Source organism: Ambystoma mexicanum, chromosome 9 (assembly GCF_040938575.1).
Source record: "Ambystoma mexicanum isolate Mex_15411 chromosome 9, UKY_AmexF1_1, whole genome shotgun sequence".
Lineage (NCBI taxonomy): Eukaryota > Metazoa > Chordata > Amphibia > Caudata > Ambystomatidae > Ambystoma > Ambystoma mexicanum.
In genome coordinates this window covers 1530491796-1530513126 of record NC_090931.1, presented here as the reverse complement: position 1 = coordinate 1530513126, position 21331 = coordinate 1530491796, and the positions used below count along the sequence as shown (strand labels likewise).

General features: G+C 46.7%; 1 protein-coding gene across 3 annotated transcripts in view; it reads left to right on the top strand.

Moving 5' to 3' along the window:
- Window positions 1-21331, top strand: part of LOC138489441 (zinc finger protein 554-like) — a 225915-nt gene that overhangs the window by 191138 nt on the left and 13446 nt on the right. For all 3 annotated transcript variants that reach the window (XM_069617162.1, XM_069617163.1, XM_069617161.1), the window contains one exon: window positions 9713-9823. In XM_069617162.1, the coding sequence (XP_069473263.1) occupies window positions 9713-9823 (111 nt within the window). The remainder of the gene's footprint in view (window positions 1-9712; window positions 9824-21331) is intronic.

Below are 21331 nucleotides of genomic sequence, written 5' to 3'. Positions count from 1 at the left end.
AGACCCCCCTCCCGGAAGAACACGAATGGTGTCTACACGAAGAAGTCGTAGGAGACCTCTTCTCACAGTGGGGTTTCCCCACTATAGACCTATTCGCCACAAGCGAAAACAGACAATGCCCAAGATTCGCATCCAGGTTCCCCCAGCCAGGCTCCATGGGGAATGCTCTATGGATGAACTAGTCGGGGATGTTTGCCTACGCTTTTCCACCAACCCTTCTGATGAGGAAGGTGGTCAACAAGATGCGCAGGGAATCGATGACGCTCATCCTAGTTGCTCCCATGTGGGTGAGACAACCGTGGTTCCCGCACCTGCGCAAACTGGCAGTGTGCGAACCCATCAGACTCCCGTGCTGGCACAACCTACTATCACAGCACGAAGGACAAACAGTACATCCTCAACCCAGCTTGATGAACTTGGCAGCATGGCTCCTGAAGTCATAGAGTTTGGCCATCTCAATCTACCACATAGATGCATGGATATCATAAAAGAATCAAGGAAACCAAATACAAGACACTGTTACTTTGATAAATGGAAAAGATGTGTTATTTGGTGCCAGAATAAACAAATCAACCCGATTGATTGCACTCCTTCCAATATTGTCACCTACATGCTCCACCTTCTGGACGCAGGGTTTGTATTTAATTCACTCAAGGTACACCTGGCGACGCTGACAACCTACACCACCTCCCATAACAAGGTGTTGTGGTGGAAAGTGCCAGTGGTTAAAGCCTTTATGGAAGGGGTAAAGAGACTCCACCCTCCAATTTCCAACCCACCACCAGGGTGGGACCTCAATGTGGTGCTTGCTAAACTCATGCCCCCCCCTTTGAACCCATGCACAAAGCTAGTCTTAAATACCTGACCTATAAGACTGCCTTCTTAGTAGCCATTACATCCATAAGAAGGGTCAGTGAAATTCAGGCTCTGTCAGTGCAGGATCCCTTCTTTACTGTTCATAAGGATAAACCGGTTCTACGAACTCACCCTAGGTTCTCACCTAAGTTCATTTCAAAATTCCATGTTAACCAGTCCATTGAGCTACTGGCCTTCTTCCAAGAACCCAAAAGCTCTGCTGAGGTGAAACTACACACACTAGATGTGCAAAGAGCGGTCCTCTACTACGTAGACAAGACCAGACCGCTAAGAAAGACAGATCAACTGTTCGTCTCCGTAGCTACAAGCAGAGAAGGAGATCGCGTCTCTAAAGGTGCCATCTCGAAGTGGATAGTCAATTGTATCCAGCTATGTTACTCCCTTTCAGAAAAAACACTGCCTTTTACGCCAAGGGCCCACTCTACAAGAGGTACTGGAGCCAGTCTAGCTTTCATTGCAAATGTACCCCTTGACAGCATTTGCAAAGCAGCTACATGGAGATCTATTCACACCTTTACTCAGCACTACTGCATTGACACTCATTCCAAGACAGATACTCAAGTGGGACAAGCGGTTCTAAGACAATTGTTTGCTCATGACCCTTCTCACATCCCACCTCCTTCTTCTAACACTGCTCGCTAATCTATGCACAGCATGTGATTTAAGCAGATTCCACAAGCCTCAGAAGGGATACATTTCTCACCGTAATCGTATTTCTGATGCTTGTATCTGCTTAGATTCACATGCGCCCGCCCTTCCTCCCCTCTGAGAGAAGGCGCATGGATGCTTGTAGTCTTATCTATCTTATCTGCTTGGATACTCTGTACTCGTGCTACTCCTCATGCTACCTCATGTCAGAAAAAATACAATCTGAGGGTCCTACACCCGTGAGGGATCATGGGTACAGTGGATGTCACACTAGGGATAGTATTACTGGCACACCCTAGGTCGACGCCCATTTTCGAGTTTTGAAAAACAAACTAATACTCTGCAGCTTCCACTAGATGTCGGCCTATGCACAGCATGTGAATCTAAGCAGATACAAGCATCAGAAATACGATTACGGTGAGTACTGTATCACATACATTACCAGTATTTGTATCCAGATCAATGATAAGTTGTAAAACCGAGAATCAACATCGGTAATTAAACGAGAGAAAAAAGAAAGACAAAAGAGAGAGAGAAAAATATGGATGACCACTCATCTAAATCCATATTACTGTCTCTTACAGAGGTTCTAAGTATATGTTTCTATTAAGGTTAACACTCATTTGCCTCACTAACCTGTTTGTAGCACTGTCTTTGAAAATATATTCTGTGGAAAGGAGCAATGTATGGATGTGAAAAGGCTGTTTGCTTCTGTAAATGGTTCAAACTCATTGCATTGGAAAATAAGAAGCTCTTACCTATATCTAACGCGGATCACTTACACCGCGTGACTCAAAGCATACAACGTAGTTATCTGAAATGGATATATAAAGGTCCCTTAGTAGGCAATGAGAATGGAATAGATCGAAAAAGCAAACGCTTCTGTAAGTCCTTTCCCTTACCCGATTTGTAGCATCTCAGGTACTGCTACTGTGTAACGCCGTCGCGCGTGTTGACCGTCATTACTTGACTTTGTTGTATAAGGTTGCCCAGGAAACCGCTGCGATTCTGCTGCGGCCCTTTTAGAATGACTACTTCATTACAAGTTGTGTTATGTTGCCCTGGTGATTGCTGCTGATATTGCGGCGGCCATTTTGAAGTGGTCAACAAGTGTAGTGCGATTTGAAACTTTTTAGAAGGAAGCTGGGACTGCTATTAACTGTTGTCGCAAAAATCATGTGGTGTCTTACAGATCAACGTGAAAATGGGATTGTGCTATTATTAGAGGAGCATGCATGGCTTCAAGCTGCAAAAAAAATATATATAGAAAATAGATGAGAAATTAAAAATAATAATAGGATATATATAGAGATTAAATGAAAAAGTAAAGATAACACAAATGGATATAAATATATCCTCTTATTATTATTTTTTAATTTCTGTTATCTATTTTCTATAGATATTTTTTTACAGCTTGGAGCCATGCATGCACCTCTAATAATAGCACAATCACACTTTCACGTTGATCTGTAAGACACCACATGATTTTTGCGATAACAGTTAATAGCAGTCTCAGCCTCCTCATAAAAAGTTTTAATTCGCACTACACTTGTTGACCACTTCAAAATGGCCGCCGCAATATCAGCAGCTGTCTCCAAGGCAACATAACACAACTTGTAATGAAGTAGTCATTCTAAAATGCCCGCCGCAGAATCGCAGCGGTTTCCTGGGCAACCTTATACAACAAAGTCAAGTAATGACGGTGCATGCGCGCGACGGCGTTACACAGTAGTAGTACCTGAGACGCTACGAATCAGGTAAGGGAGAGGACTTACAGAAGCTTTGCTTTTTATCTATTCGATCTATTCTATTCTCATTGCTTTTGCTTACTAAGGGACCTTTATATATCCATTTCAGATACTACGTTGTATGCTTTGAGTCACGCGATGTAAGCGATCCGCGTTAGATATAGGTAAGAGCTTCTTATTTTCCAATGCAATGAGTTTGAAGCATTTACAAAAGCAAACAGCCTTTTCACATCCATACATTGCTCCTTTCCACAGAGAATATTTGCGAAGACAGTGCTACAAACAGGTTAGTGAGGCAAATGAGAGTTAACCTTAATAGAAACATATACTTTGAACCTCTGTAAGAGACAGCAATATAGATTTAGATGAGTGGTCATTCATATTTTTCTCTCTCTCTTTTTTTCTTTCTTTTTCTCTCGTTTAATTTCCGATGTTGATTCTCTGTTTTACAACTTATCATTGATCTGGACACAAATACTGGTACCTGGTTGGACCTGGCGGGAAGACCGGCATCCGCGATCACAACTCGATGGTGCATCCGGCTTCCCCAGTCCCATTGAGCCCTATCAGGGCTCAAATCGGAATGGGGAAGAACATTTTTACCGACAAGGCTACCGCCAAACTTGTAATGAGGCCCATTCTTTCGACTCTCCCCTTGCTGGTGTTGGAGCTACAGAAGAGGATTCCAATGGCACCACTGGTGCTGGCCCCATTAGCACTGAGTCCACCACTGGCGAAGAAGAGGAAGTGGCACCCTACGCCCCCTCATCAACTGCCCTACGTGCCTTTCCCCGCAGGGATATGGGGACAGACACAGATGACGACGGTGGCATTTCCCCTCCTCTGAGGGCTTCCCCCCGGACAAAATGGGCATGTTCCACGAAAAGGAAGACAATTCTGGCAGTGCCTCTCCTGGAGCAAAAAGAGACCGGCTGGAGAAGAAATACTGGGTCCTGGAATCTGCACCCAAGTACTTGCTGTCGCAGCCCTCGCTGGACTTGGTGGTCTCCGCAGCTAGCTACGCGAGAGAAGTCTTCCAACCGTCATCCTCACCCTCCATTCCATCGGACCGAGAGGGGAAGAAGTTTGACACTGTGGGCAGAAAGGTAATTTAGTCAGAGGCTACGACGGTCAAGCAGCGAACGCTTTAGCAATCCTGGCCAGATATGACCAGGAGCCATGGTACAAGATGGCCCCACTAATGGAATTCCTCCCCGAGAACAAGTGGGTCGGGGTGCTGGAAGATCCTCCAGGAGGTCTAAGTGGCCTAAGACCACGCCATCTCTGTGGCCTTGCACATTGCGGGCACAGGGTTCTGCCAGATGGGAAACGGGGGGTCTGTCTCTGTTGTCGTGGCTGGTTGAAGGCCACCAACTTTAGGCAAGAGGTTCAGACGAGGGTCCTGAACATGCCATTTGACAGGGATAATATTTTTGGAAAGACTGTTGATGGGTCCCTGCAAGCCATCAAAACCCGCCCAGAGACGGCCCGTACTCTGGGTACTTTGCAACAACAACGTCCGTCCTTTCGGACCTCAAAAGGGAAATCAGGCAGGTCAATGAAGGGTTTCAGCGGAAGAGCGTCCTCGTACCGCCAACCCTCCCATTCCACAACCCAGGAGGCCTTCAGAGGTGGCCGCCATTGTCGTCGCTCCCAAGGCGGCACACAGGCCCCCAAGCAGAATTGAACCGGCCAGGACGTCGGGCCCCCACCCATGCACCCCAGTGGGAGGCCGGCTGTCGGACTTCATCAGCCAGTGGGAAAACATTTCCACCGACCGATGGATGCTGGACGCTCTCGCCCAAGGACACACTTTAGAATTTCATCAAGTGTCAGCGTATACCCCCGGTGGCCCGGCAGGAGGTACGGGCCATGTTGAGAAAAGGGTGATAGAGCCGGTTCCAAGGGGACTCATCCGTGCCAAGTCAAGGGAGATTGCTGTCGATCACACGGGCAGGACCGTATGGCTGCTGACCGATCTGGGGTTCTCCGTGAACTGTCCAAAGTCCTGCTTGATTCCATCGCAGAATGCGCTATTCCCATGGTCCAGGCTCAACACGGTCTCCTGCCTTGTAGGCACCTTGGAGGACAGGATAAAGTCCATCCTGGGCAAGGTGCAACAACTATTGACATTGAAGATTATGGTCCGGGCCATCAAGTTGCTGCCTGGCATTATGTCGTCATGCATATACCTGATCCAGTTCAGCAGGTTGCGGATGCGACCCCTTCAGGAATTATGGGACTCTCGGTAGATCTAGGTGTCTGGAAGCTTTGCAGACAAGAATATTCTCAACAAGGAGTTCCGTCGAGCGATGTGGTGGTGGGGCGTGCGCTCCAACATCCCCGGCGGAACAGATTTCTGGAGCACTCCATACCAGGTGACGGTCACCCCACACGCTTCCCTGGAAGGCTGGTGAGCCCACACCGCCGTCTCCACCCCAGAGGCCTGTAGCTACCGGAGGAGAAGGATCTCCATATCAATGTCCTGGAACTGCGAGCAGTGTTCTGGGCCCTCAAGTCCGTCTTCCTGTCCCTCAATGGCAAGGTGGTGAGGGCCTTCACAGACAATACCATGACTATGATCTACATCAGGAAGCAAGGAGACAGCAGATCCCCAGCGCTATCCAGAGAGGCGCAGGACTTGTGGCACTGGGCCATCGCCCAAAACGTGTTCCTCATTCCTTTTCAGCTGGCGGGAGTCCAGAACACAATCGCTGACTCCCTAAGCAGGGAGCTTCACTCCTGCCACGAGTGTGAACTTCAGCAGGAGCAAGTGGACAGTCTCTTCCTCAGGTGGGGCAGACCCCAGGTTGACCTGTTTGCGATGGTGACAAACTCCAAATGCCAAAGGTTCTCCAGCTAGTTCCACCAACCGAACAGCATGGAGGACACGTTCTCCTTCCCGTGGGAAGGCCTGTTCCTTTACGCCTTACCTCCATTGCCTCTCCTACTGCGAGTCATCAATCGACTCAAACAATGCCAGTGCAAGATGACCCTTGTCGCCCCGGTGTGGCTGAGGCAGATTTGGTACCCGGACCTTCTCAGCCTGTCAATGTCGCCGCTGTTCAAGCTGCCAGTGATCACGGATCTGCTCACAAGAGAAGGAAGCGTAATCTTCCACCACAACCCAGGATCGCTGAACCTGAAGGCTTGGCTCCTGCAGCTTAGAGTTCGGTAGGTACGTGCTTCCGGTATACTGCAGGGAAGTCCTTTCCTGGAACAGATCATAGTCGACTAGTGCAACAGGCACAAGTGGAAGCATTTCACAACGTGGTGCCAGGCGCAGAAGATCAACCCTCTGAGGGTCACAGCCCTGCAGATTCTTCTGTACTTGTCCTTGGCCAAGGCGGGGCTGGCTCATGCCTCCATCAAAGTGCATCTGGGCGCTATCTCCCGCTACAATAGATCTCCAGGACAGTCTTCTCTTTGGTCTCATCGTCTTGTCAAGGAGTTCCTCAAAGGACTGTTTTGATCTTTTCCAGAGGTGAAGGCACCGGCCCGTCATGGGAACTGAACTTGTGGTTCTGACAAAGCTCATGGGGGTGGGGTGCCCGGTCGAGCCTATGCATCAAGCCCCTCTCAAGTACCTTTCGTGGAAAACGGCTTTCCTTGTGGCCATCACCTCTGCCAGGAGAGTAGGTGACATCCACGCCCTGTCCTGCAAATGTCCTTATCTGACTTTCCATGACAAGAGGGTGGTACTGTGGACACACCCCTCTTTCGTGCCAAAGGTTCCATTAGAATTCCTTCTCAACGAGCCTTTGGTGTTGCCTTTATATTTTCAGACGCCTTCGTCACCGGCTGAAATTACTTTGAACTCTCTGGATGTGGCATGTGCTCTGAAGTTCTACGTGGCCCGCACAAAGAGTTTCTGGAAGACATCTCAACTTTTTTTTAACTTTGATCCGGTGAACCATGGGAAGGCCTTGTCCAAGGCATGCATGTCCAGATGGCTCTCTAGCTGCATCACTCATTGTCACAAGTTGGCAAATTGACCGCTGCCCGGCCGTCCACAAGCCCATTCTACCACAGCGATTGCTGCGACGATGGTGTTCCTGTCTGGCGTACCCTTGCTGGATATCTCCAGGGCTGCTACGTGGCGGTCCATGCACAACTTCATGAGATTCTACTGCATTGACAGGGATTCCAGAGAGGAGTTGAGGGTCGGCCAAACAGTGCTACGCAACCTGTTCGCTTGAGATGAGTCTGTTCCCAGAGGTAAGAGTATTGGCTTCTCTTGATCCTTACCACCTCCCGGGGTTGTGTATGCATGTACTGCTATGTTTTCTTTATTCATGAGCATGTGAATTGAACGTGTGCGGCCCACAAAAACACAGTAAAAACCTCCCAAATGAGAGTCAATAATGGGCACACTCCTGGAGGGAATGAGACCAAGACCAAGTGCAGGTGAAGTAAAAGTAAAATGTATCTAAGTCAAATCGGGCATGCAGAGAACTCTGCTTACTCCGAGAGCGCTCTGCCAAACATCAGAAAACATTCACATTTTGTTACAAATCTGCGACACCTATGACGTGGGATCTAGGGGGTACATGAATCGATGGGATAGGGCAATCGAGGCTGGACACTATAGATGATAAAGGACCAGTGTTCGTGGATTGGTTCAGCTCCACGTGGTTCTTGTGCGGGGTGCACGGGTCAGTCGGGCTCTCCGGGGTGGAGCGCATTACCATTTTATAATACATGCTTTATACTTTATAATCATAAACTATACACAATAAAGAGATACTTCATGGGTCCAGGTGCATTATCAGGGGGCACATTTCAGGGATACCTCTATCACTCTTCTGCGTTAGCTCTATTGGGGGACAGCTTAATAGTGTGTTACTACAAGGGAGAATATACTGCCACCTTGGTCATCCTAGGGGGTGGGGTGGGCTTGAATAGCCTTGGTTCAGCGGGCACACAACTGGCACATCCAACAGAGCTCGTGGTGGGGGACGTCGGGTTGTATTTCTCAAAGATGAGGTCTGGTGGTGCCACTTCAGAGGTATGGAGACAGATGGGTTTTTTCCAGGCCCGACCTCTGACCTAGTTCATTTGCAGGGCAGTGGTGTGAAAGGAAAACGAGAGATAGAGTGTTTGAAGTGTTACTTGTACACATTGACTTCCGTGAGAACAGGCCTGCTGCAGCGGCGGCAGGGAGGAGGAGGAGGGAGGGGTGGGAGTTTGGCTTGGCTGGCAGTGCGCGGATCAGTGGGGGAGAGGTGCAGGCCTGCAGTTCTTTGCTTCCATGCAGCCTACTGTAACCACACAAAATGGAGTAGGTGCCCAAACAAAATGGATTTGGTAGCTATAAAAAAATGGAGTCTAACCGCGCCTGGGTATTGCACCTGTATGTGTCGCCCAGGGCTGTCCAGTACCCTGGCCAGGAGCGCATGGTCTGCCGCGGGGCGAGCATAGTGTGTGCGCTTTTCGCCAGGAATGTAGCGGAGGGGGGTCTTGGAGACCCTTTCTTCCTTATAGAATCCATCCCAGACCCCATGCTGGAGAAGAAACAAGTTACTTACCTGTAACTGTTGTTCTCCAGAATTGGTCTGGCATGGATTCACATGCAAACCCTCCCTTCTGGCCCTCTGCGGCTCTTCTTGGTCATACTGCCACTTTACGTGCTACCAAATCTGAAGATGCCTGTCAGGGGAGGGGCTTAGGGAGAGGGCAGTATGACCCAGAGCTCAGTGATTGGTTTATAGGAGAAAGACAGTTGTGAAACAAGTTTTTTTTTTTTTTTTACCGAGGATTCCCAGCCTGACGACGGGGAATATTCATGAGCATGTGAATCCATGCCAGACCCATGCTGCAGAACAACAATAACAGGTAAGTAACTTGTTACATACTCCTCATTCCCACCAGAGGTGTTGGTAGGGGTGCTGAGGTGGCTATAGCTCCAGGTCCAGACAGTCCGGACATTAGCGTAGCCCCAGATCTTTACCAGATCTAGCAACACCCCTGACCCCCAGACTTTCCTTCAACTCTCTGCCTCTGTGCTCCCTCCTCTATTTTGTCTCCATTACATCCTCTCAGCGCTCTCCCACTCTCTGCATTCTCACCTCTCCTTCACCTCCTTACCACACTGTCATGCTCTGCTCTCTTGCATCGCATATGAAACAGCAGCTAGTGGCACAATACTGATCCTCGGAACAGGTGATCGCTAACCCATCCTTCTCCATCCAGGATGGGGTTAATACCATTCCTGAAGATTTTACTTTATATGCTCTTATGCATATCAATAACTTTATATTTTACAGGTTAGTAACTGCAGATCATGTTTGTGCACAGACCTGTTTTATTATTAAACATAAAACAGAACATTGAGTGGTGCTGTATTTCTACATGTTTTTTGACAATTTGAAACGTTATTATACATTAAACATTATTTCTGTACATATTTTAATTGGAATGATATGTCCATGTGATTACAGGGCATCTCGTTATCCCAACAATGGATACTTTGTGTATTAAGGCTGAGGCAGAGCCTTTTTCCATCGAGTGCCATGAATCGGAGATTGGAGACAATAACACAAGTCTAGCGGGTGAGTAGAATAATAGACGACAGACTGATTCTATAAGCCTGCAGGACTCCTGCTGCACAGGTTGGAGACATTGCCAGTAGATTAGCATGTGGGTAGAATCATTGATTGGGAACTGCTCCTGGAGTCCTGCAGGTGTGCATAATCATCGGAGATTGAAGACTGCACTGGGAGTTAAGCAGGTGGGTAGAATTATAGATGAGACTGATTCTATAAACCTGCAGGACTCCTGCTGCACAGGTTGGAGACTTCGCCTGTAGATTATGAATGTAAGCGTCCCCCAGAAACGCACCCCCCTTATTGAGAGCAATAAAGTACACACCCCAGTAGGGAATGAGACCAAGACCAAGTGTGGGTGAGATCAAAAAGGGTTTTTATCTAAATCAATACAGGGCATGCAAAGGACTCTGCAAACTCTGAGAGCGCTCTGTCCGACAATAGCAAAGACGGGCCTACTTATTTATAGAACAACTTCATGGGTGACACAAGCTATAGGGGGCACATCATCGTGGGGATTGGGTGGTGATGTCTAGGGGGTAAACATTGTAGATCGTTGCTCCTTCAGGATTGGTGGACGTTGGTGCAGCGCCACGTGGGGTTGGAAGGTCAGCTGGGCTCATCGGGGTGGAGTGCCGGGCCGGACATGCCTTGTGGTGATGATTGGTAACTAAACTGACATTTGCCCTTGTGGCCACACATTCACACTCAATCGTTACACTTCATGCTTCCGTCGGCTTATAACTCTTGCAAGCACTGACCTTAGATCAATAAGCAGACAGGAACATTGATATGCAATAGGAAGTGTCCCAATACATCAGTTGTAAAGATGCTTAGGTTCAGACAGGCTGGTCCCATGTGCATGGTCAGGGGCATGGGAGGGGTCACTTGAATACCCTGTCTTGTTAGATTCGGTGAGGGATGGTATTACGATCTGTTGGTACAGGGGTGGGCACCCCCCTTTTGAGGGCCTTAAATTGGGGTCGGCGGAGATACTACTGGCCCGTGGGGGGCAGGTAGCTGGAGCCTAAGAAACGGTGGGATTTAGGACCAGGTAGCTTGTAAGTTATGGGGTCAGGCTGTGGCGGCCTCTGACATGGGCGAGGTGGATGCTTGAAATGGGTTCGGAAGGGGAGGCGAGGCTGTGCTGTTCGAGCACCAGCTATCTCTGGAGGGCCTAGGCTGGGAGGGGGGAGATGGCCTGGCAGCTCTGTGCGCGGCTCCCTGCACAAAGCAGTGTACTGTCCCTTGGGTGAGGGGCGAATAACAACACGTGGAGTCTCTAAGATGGCTTATATAGATTTGCATTACAAGGGATACTAACTGGGGGCCATACCATTTCAGCGCAATATTTCATAGCTATAGTTGACATACGAACATGAGGTGGCGTTTGGCAGGTGTATGTGCAGAGAGGGCAACACATATTATTGTGTAGTATCATCATTTAGCCAGACCTTGTACATCTTCACATTATAAACAATATCTGTTGCATATTACTCGTTACCCACTCTTCGTCACATTAGCAGCGAACGTTAGTCCACACGACATATATTACATAAATGGTTTCTACACATTACAAGCGTTCTCGGGGTATGCAGGGGTGTGGGGCGCCACACAGTCTAACGCTGGGGGCTTGGTACAGGTTCAGGGCATGCAGGTTTTGGGCTGGTTTCAGTTACTTCCTAATGTTCCCGTTCATGGTTGGGGCAATGATGTACTGCGGAAGGTTAACAGCTACAGTGTTGTATTTTGTTGTTTGTTCGTGTCTGGTTGCTCTTGAGAACGAGTCTTCAGCGGATCTGCCATGCGGCGGAGGGTGGGGGAAGTGTGGGCCTCTGTGAGCGCGGTCGAGTGGGGTTCAAGCTGCAGCTTTCAGTGTGCACGTTTGCTCTGCCTGGGTTAGATATGAGCTCTTTTAACAAAATGGAGTTGACTTAGTACAAGATAGCATCTGTGTTATGCCACATAACGTGGCATGCAGCCTCACGTGTCGGTCTGCAGCCGCCTTGCACCCTGGGGACCGGTGGGCTGCCGACGAGTCATGAGTCTTCACCTGGGTGGGAGATGTAGTGGAAGGGGGGTCCTATTGACCTATCCTCCCCCACAATTAGCATGGGTTTCGAATCATTGATTGGGAACTTCTCCAGGGGTCCTGCAGGTATGCATAATCATGAGAGATTGAAGACTGCACTGGGAGTTAAGCAGGTGGGTAGAATAATAGATTAGAGACTGATTCTATAAGCCTGCAGGTCTCTTGGTGCACGGGTTGGAGACTTTGCCAGTAGATTAGCATGTGGGTAGAATCATTGATTGGGAACTGCTCCAGGAGTCCTGCAGGTGGGCATAATCAGAGATTGAAGACTGCACTGGGAGTTAAGCAGGTGGGTAGAATAAGAGAGGGCAGACTGATTCTATAAGCCTGCAGGACTCCTGCTGCATAGGTTGGAGACTTTGCCAGTAGGTGATCATGTGGGTAGAATCATTGATTGGGAACTGCTCCAGGAGTCCTGCAGGTGGGCATAATCATCAGAGATTGAAGACTGCACTGGGAGTTAAGCAGGTGGGTAGAATAAGAGAGGGCAGAGTGATTCTATAAGCCTGCAGGACTCCTGCTGCATAGGTTGGAGACTTTGCCAGTAGGTGATCATTTGGGTAAATCATTGATTGGGAACTGCTCCAGGAGTCCTGCAGGTGGGCATAATCATCAGAGATTGAAGACTGCACTGGGAGTTAAACAGGTGGGTAGAATAATCAGTGATTGGGGGCTGTATAGGGAATTCTGTGTGGGTAGAATCGGTGAATGGAGAATGCACTTGAAGTTCTGAAGGTAACTAGAAATCAGAGATTTAAAACAGGTGGGTAGAAGCAGAAATTATCACATCTTTTAAGTGAAACAGAACACGTTTTCATTTGAATCATTTAAAAGAAGACAAAAACAGTGAGGTAGGGGACGAAATATGTTTCAGCACTTTTCATTGATTCTTTGGAGCCTCGATCAAAAAAGGGGCAAACAGTACTAAACAGCCCCCCGCGCAAAAGAAACTACAGGATAATGTAGCTTATTCAGGCCCCTTCCTCCTCTGCTTTTGAAATATCCCTCCCTTTCTGAACTGAAAAAGCTGGCTTATATAATCTGGTCTCTCATCCCCAGTGGTGGTGCGTAGGAACAGGACATGGCCTGTGTAATTAGAGGGTCTATTCTGTAATTGGGCAATGTGCCCGCAGCCACATCGGCTGCAAGTCTCAGGAGGATAGCTCAGAAGCAACGTGCTCGCCTTGGTAGCAAGACGACATGGAGAAACACAGGTTCGATCCCGCTTAGAAACCTCTAGGTATTAGGCACGTTATAAATAACCTATCATATCATATCAAGAGGTTTTTGAAGAGCTCATTCTAAAGCCTTCCACCATCTTGGATTCTATAACTGCCCTTGGTATGTGTGAGGTCTCCTTCCCTCCCGTTTTCAGCCCTGCTGATATTATTTGCTTTGCAATGTGTCCCGCAGTTCCACTAGCATGTGAGTGAAATGCTGGGGAAATATTTGATATGCAGGAGAAGCTGTTTGTTTGTCGTTCATCGTGAGGAAATGGCAACAGTGCAATCTATGTGGCGCTATCTGGAGTGGGAGAACGTTTGTTTTGTCGGTTTCTCATCTGGGTTACACACATGTTTCTATTTCTTCCGCTCATTTGTAAGAGTAATCTTTTTCCGCGGGACTCCCAAGGGTTGTGCCCATGACCCATTGTCATGATTGTCTCCTTCAGCAGCCGTACCAAAGGAAGATCCACAATGCTTCCACTTTGTTTTCTTAAAGGGAAAAGGGATCAATCCCTCGATGGGTTTGGGGGTCTGGCTAGAGCCTTGCAATAGCCCCATGTGACTACTACTATTATTTGAGACGTCTTGCAGGATTTTGTAGCTGACCCCTTACCCTGATAATCATGGGTGGGTGTAGATGGGGTGGTTCTCCTGTGACTTCTCCCTGCCAGTAGGTGTGGTCTGGGGATTCCCTTATACCTCTGCCGGGATTTATCATCCACTAGCTTGAGGCAGACCTCGGCCCTTTTGACCAGACCAATATTAGTCCCCAAGGTAAAGCAAGGGACACAACATAAACGATCGCATTATTGAGTCCGAAACAGGGCCTGCAAACACTTAAGAATTCATACAGTTTAAAGAGCGTAAAGTTGGAGAAAAATGTTAGCCAATGTAACGTTGGGCTTGTAAGGTTATAAGGCAGCACTAGCACTCAGTCCTCGGATGAATAAACCCAAGCCCTTGTCCTAGGACCAGAGTTTACCAATGTTCAAGGTAAGCAGCCAGGTTCTGGGTACATTTGGGGAGTTTAAAGTTTTTCAAAGTTTTACCATAGCAAGCAATTAGACTCCAAGTTGCAGCAGTGCTATCGTCAGTACAATTCATGTGTATTCCCTGTTTAGGTCTCTCACAGGAGCCTCACACAGGTTGCCCAGCGTCAGGACCCCCAAAAAAAGCCAGGTCCAGGAGCTGCACTGTAGGACTTTATAAATGCCATTCTGAAATGAATGGGGAACAGGGGGGCATCGGAACAAGTATGCAGCCCGACCCCCTAAACCCTAGTCAAAACAAGCAATAATCCCAGGCGTGTCAGGCACTTGGAGACAACTGATCACACTGCTGGTTCCAGTGTTGGAGGTCTATGGTCACCAGAGCAGAGTTAACTTCAGACAGCTGGGTTTGGTGGCTGCAGTCTCTGTATATGACCTTTCGGAAATGGGTCCAGTTTAGTGCAAGTCCCTGGCCTTAACAGAAGGAGCCCATGGCAAGAGGAACTACTAGTGTGTAACACACTGGTGCGGAGGGCCAAATAGACCAGGAGATCCAGGTGTTCAGGAGGATTATGGGAAACCCTGCAACTGGACCCAAAAGCTAAACCTGCACTCTAGTGTACCAGATACCTTGCATCCTGTAAATGGGATTGAAGACCACCCCTTAGAAAACCCACACTAAGAGACTTTCTCTGGTGAAAGACTACTACCTCCCCCCACCTGGAATTGGTGGGATAGTTTTCAGAACTCAGACTCTAACAATGGTTGGTTATCGTGAGCCAGTTGCAAGTCATGGTTTTCGACTGATGACAAGGGGAATTTTTGTATTTCCCTTTTCTCTGCGAAATGTTGAAATCCTCAGATTTAACTTGAAGTCTGTCTGTTCTCAGGGCCATCCTGACAACTCCTTTGGACACTTCTCTCACTCGTCTCCTTATCACCGTCAGGAAGGTATGTCACTACTTTCCCAAAATTTGCCCCGGCATACGCACATCTCCACATGGGCCAATTTGAGCTCCAACATGCATGGATCCATCCAGCCTTTACAGATCACAATAATATTTTATTTTGGGGTCGTTATATCGACGACATTCTAATAATCTGGAATGGAACGTCACAACAACTCAAAGAATATCAGGCATACCTCAGTGACAATAACTACAATCTTCAATTGACATTGCAAGAAAGCAGAGAAAAAATACCATTCCTAGACTTGGAGCTGTTTGTGGAAAACAACATGATCCAATCAACACTTTACATAAAGCCAACAGCAGGAAACACAATGCGCAATGCAACCAGCAACCATCCCAAACACGTTATCTCATATATTCCATACGGAGAATTTCTAAGGATTAAAAGAAACTGCACGAGTATTTCCGAATTCAACAAACATGCAGAATAATCTAAGCAAACATTTCTGGCAAGAGGCTACCATCCCAAAAAATTGGATCAAGCTCATCAAAAAACCATTCTAAGATCAAGAAGCAAACTTCTTCAGAACAAAATAAAATCATCAAAGGAACTCAGATTTGTTTCAACATACAGCTCTGAAGCAAAAACAGTCTGTACAATTCTACAACGACAATGGCCCATTCTAACCTCAGAAGAAGATTTACAATATCACCTAAACAAGAGTCCAAGTATAGCCTTTCGGAAAGCTAAGACCTGAAGAACTTACTTTGTCCATCACACTTTCAACAACAAAAACCAACGAAAGGCTTACACCAATTAAGGAAAGATCAACCGCTCACAGGCAACTATAAATGTGGATCTTGTTCAATGTGCAACTACATTGAAAACTCAAAAACCACCTTACAATTGCCGAATGGGAGAATCCGTAAAATCAGAGACTTCATTAATTGCAATACTACATATGTCGTCTATGGTCTAAAGTGTACCTGCCTAAAACTTTATGTAGGCAGCACCATTCGCCGCTTGAAAACACGTGTCACAGAACATTTAAGATCGATAAAAAACAAGGACATGAGCTATCCCCATCCCATCATTTTCACTTGGAACATACCAATGCTGACGTACACAAAATACAAGTTTTTGCCATCGAGAAGATTACTACACCAGCAAGAGGTGGAAACCAAGAGAAACTTTTCAGGCAATGTGAAGCAAAATGGATATGCCTCACAGATTCGTGCCTTACAGGTTTAAATTCGGATTCAGAACGATTTCATTTTCTATGACTTTGTCTAAATTTGTCGCTATCACAAATAGCAATATTTGTGCCTTACAGGCCCAAATTCGGACTTAGAATTATTTCATTTTTTTTGTTGTAATTTTGTAAAAATTGTTGCTATTATAATTTCCTGCATTCTAAATATGTATATGCCTCAACAACTTAAAACATGAGAACACACAGGTCGAAAACAGTTCAAAAACACCAGTGTTTAACTACGACTACTGGATGTAATGCACCCCTCTAAGATCATGTTCGAAAAACCAAGTATTGCAAGGATACTCACAAATGTTGGGGAAAAAAACATAGCGTGACGATATAATCAACAAAAAGGATCTGTATAAATCAAAATGTTTTCCTTAAATGCAGAATTTAATTCGCGCTAGTCCATTACAATACGGTGGCGAACGCGTAATCAAAACAAAATATGTAATGACGTAAAACGTCAACGCAATGACGTTACTTCGTAAATAGATGGGCATTTTTGCCATAACAAACGCGCAACAAGTTGAGGTTATCACGCCTCAACCGAAACCAGGAAATCTGACTGCAATTACTGAATCGCGTCAGCTAAAGGAAGTAAAGGTAAGAAAAGCTCCCACATGAGCAATTAGAAACAATTTTTTAAACCAATTTATACGCTCGAGAATAATGAATGGCTCCTTTAAATTCACAGGAGAAATCCCATTTGCAAAACCAAAGCCACAGGAGAAAATACAGCAATCTTGCTAACAAGCCTACAAGAAGTAACTATTAGCTTATAAAAAAAGAAGACCATGGGCCTCATTACACGGTAGGCGGTAACAATGGTGCTATTAGCGCCATGGTTGCCGCCGGTACCGTACCGAGTCCGCCTTGGTGGATGGCGGAATTACCGCCCTACTCCAAGGTGAGCGGGGCCGGTAATTCCCCATTCACCAAGGCTCTTCCCCATTCCCATTTTTGCCCCATAGGGCATAATGGCAATGGGGAAGGAGCTAATTACGGTACCGCAAATTGTGGTACCGTAATTAGCACTGAGGTCCCTTTGCGGGTTCGTTTTTTAACGCCTGCTAAAAGCATGCGTTAAAGTGCCAACCCGCAAAGGGACCTCGTAGTGAGGCGGTAAGGGTTAACGGTCACCGGTACCATTACCGGTGACCGTTAACCCTTACCGCCTTCCGTGTAATGCGGCCCAATATATTCTCTCAAACAAATCCAGGCTAAAAATGTGAGTAACCTAATCCTTGCAAGACTATTACTATACTTGTAATTTGATCATTTTCTAATGAATAGAATCCTCTTCCAATCAAAGTAGATAATATAATCTGTCTTAAACTGAAAGCCCAACCGAATATGTATTACTGACCAAAACGATTTTTAAGGGTAGCACAACAAAGGTTATTGAAATATATTCTCTTTACTTTACAGTGTAACTGATTACCCCCTCACGATGAACCAAACAAACACTTTTGGAGAAACACTCAACAAAAAAGCAAATTATGAAATGTCCAAGAAACTGATTAGTTTAGTTTATTTATTTGTATAGCGCGGCCAAGCCCTGAGGTAACTGGGCGCATTAGTCTTATAAAACATAAGGTTACAAAGGTTACAAAGGTTACACAATCATAAATCTCAATGGGCCTCATTACGACTCAGGCGGTAAGGGGTTTACGCCGGCGTAAACAGCGCCGACCCTTACCGCCTGAGTACGAGGTCCCTTAGCGCCATGGCGGATTTAACACCTGCTTTTAGCAGGTGTTAAAATCCATGGCGCTAAGGGACCATGGAGTTAATTACGCCACCGTAATTTACGGTGGCGTAATTAACGCCTTCCCCACTCCCATTATGCCCTATGGGGCAAAAATGGGAATGGGGAAGGGTAAATGGGGATTGGGGACTTACCGCCCCGCCAAGGTCGGAATGGGGCGGTAAGTCCGCCAACCACCATGGCGTAAACGTAGTTTACGCCATGGTGGTAAAGTCACGGCCCAGGCGGTAACTTACCGCCTGGGTCGTAATGAGGCCCAATGACAATGATAAAAAGCAAAAGTGGAATAACATACTGGACCGGGTTACACTGTGGTCCGAATATACAAGAGGCGTTAGCATTGCGAGATGGGCACAGTTACGGTGTGGGCTAGAATTGTCAGGCAATGTCCTAAAAGGTGCTACAGAAGGCTAGAGACCTATTATAGTTGCAGAGTCGTAAGTAGCGCCTTCACCTTGGCTCTAAACGACCAAAATGATGGGTCAGCTCTGATTACTGTGGGAAGCGCGTTCCAGCATTTCGCCGCTTGCACAGGGAAGCTTGCACCCGCTGCGGATTTCAAGTTGAACTTAGGAATGTTTAGTTGGTGTAGGTATGGTGTTCTGGTAGGTCTGACTGTGCTGTGTCTAGTGAATGTGTCCGAAAGGTAGCATGGGGCTGTCAGGGAGAGGCATTTGTGTATGATACCAAGTGATGGTAGTTTGATTCTATCAGGGATCGGGAGCCAATGGGCTTCCTTTCTAAAGGTAGAGATGTGGGCTTTGCGGGGAAGGTTGAGGGCACATCTAAGAGCGTTATTCTGGAGAACCTGTAATCTGTTCAAATTGTGATTGGTGGTACCAAGAAAGCGAGTATTACAATAATCCAATCTGAACAGTATCAGGGCTCTCGCCAGTTTAAGGCGGCTGTTGGTGGATAAAAATGGTCTACAGGCATTGATTAGTTTATTAGTGTAAGCAGTGGATAAGATAGTGGCGTGGATTTGTCTTTTGAGCGAGAGTGTGGAGTCAAGGTACACTCCCAATGTTTTAACTTCTTTTGAGGCTGTTATGATGTTACAGTCAATAGTGAAAGACTGGTACCGGGGGTCCAGTTTGTTGAAAAGGGCTTGGGATCCTACTATCAGCAGTTCCGTCTTGTCGCCCTTTAAACCAAGGCTGTGGGTAGCCATCCAGGCTTGGATTTCAAGATACATTTCCTTTAGTTTTGCAACATCTTTCTCGTAGCATCCGGTGAGTGTGAGGAGGACCTGGGTGTCATCAGCATAGTTAGTATATGTGACGCCCAGGTCGTCAAGGCGAATGAAGAGGAGCTTCGTAAAGATGTTGTAAAGCGTTGGCGAAATACAAGTCCCCTTGTGGGACTCCACATTTAATCGGAACTGGGTCAGCCGCGGCTGAAGGAGCAAAGACCCTGGTCGTTCTGTCAGAGAGGAAGGACCGGATCCAGTTGGTGGCATTCTGGGAGAATGCGGCAGCCGAAGAGAGGTGATTGGCCAGAATCTGATGGTAGACCAGGTCGACCATCAGATTCTGACCAATTGAATCGACCATTGAAACAAATGTATATCTAATCCTACAACAAGAAAAACATTGTTGGGATCTAATGCAAAAAACATTCACTTTTTGCCTGAAATTGAATGAAGAGTCTATATCCTATAAGGTGAGAAGCAATCACCCGTGAGACTGCTAGAACATTGTACAATCATTTAAAGTAATCAACTCTAATTTGTTGGAATCTTACAATAAAAACGGCATTGTCATTACTTAACAGCAACTTTTGTCTAATTCAGTATTAAGACACAAAAACCGTAAACTCGAATACAAATAGGTGTCACTCAATTTTTTAGCTTTCTTCTCAGCACTGGACAGCCTCAATGGCAAGACCCCAGGATCTGTAGGCCGTCAACACAAATAAGGAATGATACCTAATAGCTGTTAATTAACTTGCCGATAGATTGCAATCAGTCTGAAGAACTCTACCCAGGACTACTTTCCCCATCACCTGGTTCGCACCCTCTGGCCTTTTTTCTCAACAGTCTCCTGATCTCTGTGTTCACCTCTATGGATGGGGCCTATTACCACCCTCCTAATCACATTGTTCACCCTTTTGGACAGGTCTGTCACCACTCTAGTAATCACCTTGTTTGACCTTTTGGACAGGCCGGGCTATCCACACTCTCCTGATGACCCTGTCCACCCCTTCAGGAAGGTCTATTATTCACTGCTTAAAGGTCGTCAAGCACCACTCTCCTGATCACCTTGTTTCACCACTTTGGACAGGACTGTCGCCACTCTCCTGAACACCTTCTTTGATCCTTCGGTTTGGGCTGTCCATACTCCTGATCACCCTTCTCACCCCCTCTCCCTGCAGTCTCTTGACCAACTACATTCCTTTGGGCTCATCTGATTGCACCTGCCAGACCTTCCCATCCCTCACCTGCTTCACCCCTTTATTCACAAACATTCTCTCTCCTGATCTCTCCCACTGTCGCCGTCTTCACCTATTTTGGTGCAACATTCTCCAAAATCAAATTTACTGTATTTTAGCCACTACTCTCAGACTCCTTAACCGCAACTCCAGTTATCTTAGCTCTTCAGTGTGATCTCCTGTTAGGGAGAATTCTCTGTTAAGGCAAATTTCCCAAACCTAGTGAGTCCCCCAGCAGCTTTGCTGGATTTTTGGGGTTTATTTTTTTCTCCTGCTAAGAGTGAAATGCTTTTTCTCCCACTCTTAGACATGATTTGAGTATGTCCTTTGACTATGTATGTGTTTTATGGGCTATGGGGTCTTTTACTCTATAGGGCTTCATGTGTTTTTTTTATGTGTGTTACACAGCACCCTCAGTGCAGTAACACAGGGGTGTCATAGTGACCCCCAAACATAGACTCCATACCCTGGGACTGACTACTGTCTCCCAGGGCATGTAAAGTCACCATTGGCTTTACTAGTCCAAAATTGTGAACAGAACCAGTACAAACCATCATATTGTGGAAGGACTGGTAAGGGGTAATTCGATTGCCCCTGGGTCTGTTTTCGAGGGGGCACTGTCCAGTCCCCCCCTCGTCGAGTTTCTGGCTGGTGGCAGTGGTTACCACGCGAAATATTCCTTTGGAATATTTCCAATGGGATTTTCCCATTGATTTTAAACGCACCACTTTTTGGTGCAATGTTAAAGATACCGCCTGTTTATTTATTTAATATTAATTCACCGGTCGGGTCTTTTTGCCAGAACTCGGTTTTAAAATGTCATTTGTATTCGCCTCTGA